Source organism: Colobus angolensis, unplaced genomic scaffold (assembly GCF_000951035.1).
Source record: "Colobus angolensis palliatus isolate OR3802 unplaced genomic scaffold, Cang.pa_1.0 Scaffold242, whole genome shotgun sequence".
NCBI classification, from domain to species: Eukaryota; Metazoa; Chordata; class Mammalia; order Primates; family Cercopithecidae; genus Colobus; species Colobus angolensis.
Window position 1 is genome coordinate 1,006,011 of NW_012115622.1, and position 5,919 is coordinate 1,011,929.

Below are 5,919 nucleotides of genomic sequence, written 5' to 3' on the forward strand. Positions count from 1 at the left end.
TTAGGGGACAGGTGTTCTCTCTCAGGCCGACTGGAAGGAAGGAAGGCCTTTAGCTATTCTGAAGGCTGGCTGGCAACTAAGGAAACACAGTGACATATTACAAGATCAAACTTTTCCTACCCTCATCTCCAGCTCCCAGAAGTATTCAGTGTGACATGATTGTAAACAGATAAAAATCACTCCAGTGCTGTGTGCCCACCAGTTAGGACCCCCATTTCTTCCACATCCCCACCCACCCTTCCCACTTTATGTACAATACATTCACCACCAACAAAAATTATTTTAAAAGGCAACATGAAAATTCTGTAAACTGGACCCAGCTCCAAAACCATTAATACTAAGAGTAGTCCCTTCCCCAAATATATACCTGAGTTTAGCTGCTCATCAAAGTTTAAAAGCACCACTCCATTCTTGAGTATACCCCCTCCCCCAAGTTTAAAGTGATTTTCCCTGAAGAGTGTCTCAGGATTTGGAAAAGTCATCATTAACTCCACGTTCATTTGTTTTGCCTGACTGTCTCCATCAGCTGTGCAAGAGATCCCTGGACGAGGATCTTTGCAATCTGTGTGTCAGTCATCTAAGGAGTGTCCTTTTAGGGCCTGTGACTGGCTCCAGCTCAAGGATGGCACAAGTGGGTCGCCGTGAAGGGGTGGAGCAGGTGACGGGGATACAGCTGACAGGGCACTCCCCAGTTCTCCACATTCCAGTCTTCGTGTGCAGCTTTCCATTGCTTGGGGCTCATTTCCTCCTTGGACTAGCTCTGAAAGAAACAAAGACATTTTAAACAAAAACAAAAAATCGGGTTAATTGTTAAAAAAAAAAAAAAAAGAAAAAAAGTAAGCCCAAAGAGTGTCCAAGCTCCTCATCTGTGAAAATGGCTTGATTCTATTTCATTAGCTACAGTTTACGTCCAGAGGGTAGGTTCTAGAGTTCTGGACTTCTCAACTCAGATCCCAGTCCCAATGCGTAACAGCAGCAGGACTTGCACATTGACAGATGATCATGATGCAGCCAATGACAACTACTTTGTGGGGGTCAAGGGAATGACTGCATGGGAAAGAAGCAGCACTCAGAGGCAGTACTCTAAAACCCACCAACTAGTGTCTCTCCAATGAAAAAGGGGGGAAGCATAAAACAGACAAGTGATCATGGCAGAAAAAATGCTGGCGGATGGTTTGGAAAAAATGAGGTTTAAATACTCACCAAATTGGTATACATAACATTCCATATCACAATAGGAAAAAGAGACATGTGAGAAGCGACTTCCAAGGCCTCTTGCTCTTTTTCCAAGTGCCAAGGAAGCACGATCCAGACAAAGTTCCTGGATCTACAAGATACCTTAAAACATTGTTTCCGAACAGCAGGGATGTCATACACTTACTTCCCACCACCTGGAGGAAGAACAGCTCTAACTTTTAGTGACTCTTACCTGATCCAGGGGAAGTGTTGGAGGCTTATGAGGCGGCAGCTCCTCCTGTGACGCTGCTGCTGTGGGGGTCTTTGGGAACGAGGCCTGCGACTGGACCTGGTGCATCTGCATTCTACAGCCACGAGAAAGAAGCAATTAATGAAGACATGTTAATGACAAAAGAAACAAGACATTGCAGTCACGAGGGTACTGCCTTTGTCACCCCGGTGATCAGGCCTGGAATCATCCATACTGGGAGAACTCCACATTCTGTGCCTCCTGGTGCAGTAAGCGGCACGCACACGCACCGCCTATGTATACTCCTGACAAAAGTGTTTAATCTACTTTTTTATCTCTTAGAGACAGGGTCTTGCTCTGTCACCCCGCTAGAGTGTAGTGTCAGGATCATGGTTTACCGCAGCCTCAATCTTCTGGGCTTAAGGGACGCTCCTGCCTCACCCTCCTCAGTAGTTGGAACTACAGGTGTGTGCTACCATGCCCAGCTAAGTTCTTTATTTTCAGTAGAGACAGGATCTTGCTATGTTGCCCAGGCTGGTCTTGAACTCTTGAGCTTAAGTAATCTTCCTGCCTCAGCCCCCCAAAGTGCTGGCGTTATAAGTATGAACTACTACACCTGGCACAAGAGTTTCATCTAAACATGAGGAGACTATGTGATGAATCTAGAATCTGGAACACTCGCCATGATAACTGGCCTGGACTCTTTGGAAAACAAAACAAAGGTAGGACAACTGCTATAAATTAAGAGACTAAACAGACACAGCAGTCAAATGCAAATCCATGAGCCTTGATGGGATCCTTTATCAGAAAAAAACAATCAAAATAAAACACAAAGAAATGGCTCTAAAAGACACTCTGGGGACAACTGAGGACAGAGAAATAAAAACTCTATTAGATCCTGTCATTTGCCTCGAGTGTGGTATCATTTTGAAATGGTGCTCCAAGGAACGTCCATTCTTAGGAGACGCATGCTCAAGTATTGAGGGTTAAGGGCCATGATGTCTACAATTTACTTTCCATCAGCTTAGGAAAAAAAGTAAAGAAAAGAAAACAGGTATTGAGAGACATATAAAGCAAACATGACAAAATGTTACATAGTAGAGAGGGTCTAGCAGTAAGACAGGATGGCACTGAGGCGAGGCATACTGGTTTTTATGCTGAATGGTACTGGTTTCAAGATTACGCTTCATAAGTTTCATTTGTATATATCAATTTGAAAACTTCCTGGATGGCAGATCACCTAACTGGATCTTGAGAACATCACTACACAAGGATGTGTGAAAGAAGTCTCATGGGGACTTGCTTGCATTCTGGATAAACCTGGTTTTCTCATTCAATGATAGGGTAAGAAATGAAAGGTATGTAGTAAAACTTCAGTACTACGTATGATCTCCTCTTCTACTCCTGCGTAGGCCTATTTTTTTTTTTTACCTTGGTCAGTGGTACCAAGGCAACATTGCACATGGCAGCAATGTTGACACAGCCTTGCTTTCAGCTCTCAAACTGTGGTGATTAAGTTTACAGTATCATACAAAATTCAGCCAGGTGTGGTGGCGGGCACCTGTGATCCCAGCTACTTAGGAGGATGAGACAGGAGAATTGCTTGCATCTGGGAGGCAGAGATTGCAGTGAGCAGAGATTGTACCACTGCACTCCAGCCTGGGCCACAGAGCGAGACTTAATCTCAAATAAATAAATAAATACATAAAAATAAAAAAGTTTACAATATCAAAATCTAACTCAGTCATTTAAAGTCCTATTCATTTTCATGAGGGGAAAAAATTTCCAAGATAAAGTTGAGCTGTAAGTCTAATACCTTCCTACAGAGTGAGCAATATCAGTAAGTCACATGCTTTTTTTGTTCTGAGATCATTAACTGTTACCTTCATGCTAAGGCCATTTTTCTGTTTAAAATGAATATCCAGGCCAGGCGTGGTGGCTCCTGCCTGTAATCTCAGCACTTTGAGAGACAGGCAGGATGACTACTTGCACTCAGGAGACTAAGACCAGCCTGGGCAACATGGTGAAACCCTATCTCTACAAAACAAAACAAACAAAAAAAACCCAAACAAGTTAGGTGGGTATGGTGGCACGTGTGTAGTCCCAGTTACTTAAAGGGCTGATGCAGGAGGATCCTTGAGACTGGGAGGTCGATGCTGCCGTGAGCCATGATCACACCACTGCACTCCAGCCTGGGTGACAAAGGGAGACTCTGTCTCAAAAATAAATAAAATAAACATCTGTTCTTTCCTTAGGGGGAAAAGCCCAAATGCAATCTTACCCTGATGGTCTGTACATTTCCTGGAAAGGTCCCCTTATTCCACTTCTAGTGCCAATTTGTTCCATCATCACAGCTTGAAAGTGACCCAGGCCCTCTTCCTGGCAGCGATAGACGGGACCCTCCTGAGAGAGGCCGTTGGGCTGGGTGGCCCCTGGGTGGTGAGGCGGGTGGGCAGCCACAGGGGAGGAGTAAGCCCTGGGCTGAAAGTGACTGGCCGGCCGCTGAGGTGTATAGGGAGGCCCTGGCTGCAGCATCACACCATGGGGCGGAAACGCTGAGGAAGCAAATCCCATTCCTGAACTCAGAGGTGGAGGCGGAGTTCCATAGAGATACTCGCTGGCTGACAACGAGCTCTGCCGCTTGGTGGCGGCGTTATGGTTGTCCAGGTCTAAAAACTCTTTGGGACTCTCTGGCCTCTCCAGAGATTCATCCAGCTTCTCTTCCTCTGGACCAGGATTCTGTCCGTCATTTGGGACTTTAGCAGCCACTGCATCCATACGGGTTGGAGAAGTTAAGGCAGCATGCAGTGTCTCACAGCCTTGTAGACTGGCCATGGCATTCTTATCTGAGAAGAGGGACCTCGGTGGGGGAGGCTGACTGGCTGGGGGCCCGCCGGGGCTTCCCTGGGGATGCAGAGGTCTCTGCCAGTCCGAAAAGCTCTGTGGACACGCATAGTAAGGAGTTCGCTGATAGTGGTGGTAGGAAGGCTGCGGTGGTGGGTGGTAGGAATACCTCATCCCTTGTGGGGGGCGATACCGGGGAAAGCCTCCAGAATGAGCGTGGTTAGACTGAAAGCCTCTTGGGGGGAAATGCTGGGGATGGGATGCTGGGGACTTCCCTCCCATCACAGGGCCCACACCCTGCAGGCCCGGACTGATGTGGTAATGGGCAGCTGAATTCGGGTACTCCAGGCCAGGCATGTACAGGGGGGAAAACTGGCTCACAGTGCCTCCCATCAAACCAGGGTCTGTGCTGGGTGGTGTCGTCGCGTTCTGTCCTGTGCATGGCATGGTTTCCTGAAACGTTCTGCCTCTGGGGCAGAGCAGCTTTTCAGAACCACTGCCACCAAGGCCCTTCCCCTCTGATCCACAAGGAGATGCTTCCCCAGTGACTCCGTTCTCGGGAAGAGCGCTCCTGTCTGCCACGGTGGAGAGGTCTCTCATGCACCCTTGGGCGGCTGGGCCAGGGTAGCTGCTATCCGAGGGCCAGGGATTCTTGTCCTTGGTGGCTTTACAGTTGTCCGCAGATTCGGAGGAGTTGCTTTTGAGCTCCGGGCCCACTGTTTCCCTTTCTTGTGGTGAGCTCTGCCTGGTGCAGTCAGTCTGCAGGGAAGGCGTGGGGTGAGGTAGTTGTTTGAGGTATATCCCCTCTGAAGTACCAACACTTGCTGGTTTCTCTTCAAGGCCAGGCAACGGCTCTGCAAAAAAAAAGAGAAAAAATAATTCAGTAGCTGAAATGGCAATATTAATGTAAAGAACACGCCCGAGTCAGATTAAGGTGGATGTGTGGTGACTCGAGTCCCAGCTGGAAATTGAGCCCTGAAAGAGCTCAGGACATTGGGGTCCCTGTACACTTCCTTTCACCCCTTCCATGGACACAAAGGTAAAATCTAGCACCTCCACAGCCACACTTACAGTGGGCTGGAGAATGGAAATGTCCTTCACCTTGGGCTGCCTGATTCATAAGAGCCTAAGAGATGGCTTGTGGCTCACAAGACTCTAGACAGGTGCATGTGAAACACACCGGGAGGGGATGGTTGTTATCAGAATCGCTGGCCATGCTGGGAAGCTCTAAAATGTGATGCAACGGGAAAGAACAGGGCATCACGGGCACTCAGAAAGGCCAAACCCGATTTCTCTCCATGAGAATAAAAGCTCCACAGGAGGGACCTCTCCGTCTCCCTGTCGTCTCGGTCCATGCACACACAGACTCAATCACTTTGTTGAATGAATACACTCACTTTGTCTGCATGTCTTGAAGACAAGATGCCTACAACATAAAACTCAAAAGGCATCTTTAATACATTTTGGAAACTTACTAAGCCCAATCAAATTAATTTATTAGACTCCTATGCTTGTTTATATCCTCAGAATTCTTTTTTTTTTTTTTGAGACGGAGTGCCGCCCAGGCTGGAGTGCAGTGGCCGGATCTCAGCTCACTGCAAGCTCCGCCTCCTGGGTTTACGCCATTCTCCTGCCTCAGCCTCCCGAGT

General features: G+C 47.5%; 1 protein-coding gene across 1 annotated transcript in view; it reads right to left on the minus strand.

The window, feature by feature from the left end:
• Positions 1 to 262: 262 nt before the first annotated feature.
• Positions 263 to 5,919, minus strand: part of CECR2 (cat eye syndrome chromosome region, candidate 2) — an 87,341-nt gene continuing 81,684 nt past the window's right edge. Inside the window, exons 16-18 of the mRNA XM_011945660.1 lie at positions 3,708 to 5,124; positions 1,430 to 1,541; positions 263 to 760 (exon numbers count right to left, since the gene is read on the minus strand). Of these exons, the coding sequence (XP_011801050.1) occupies positions 755 to 760; positions 1,430 to 1,541; positions 3,708 to 5,124 (1,535 nt within the window). The 3' untranslated portion in view covers positions 263 to 754. The remainder of the gene's footprint in view (positions 761 to 1,429; positions 1,542 to 3,707; positions 5,125 to 5,919) is intronic.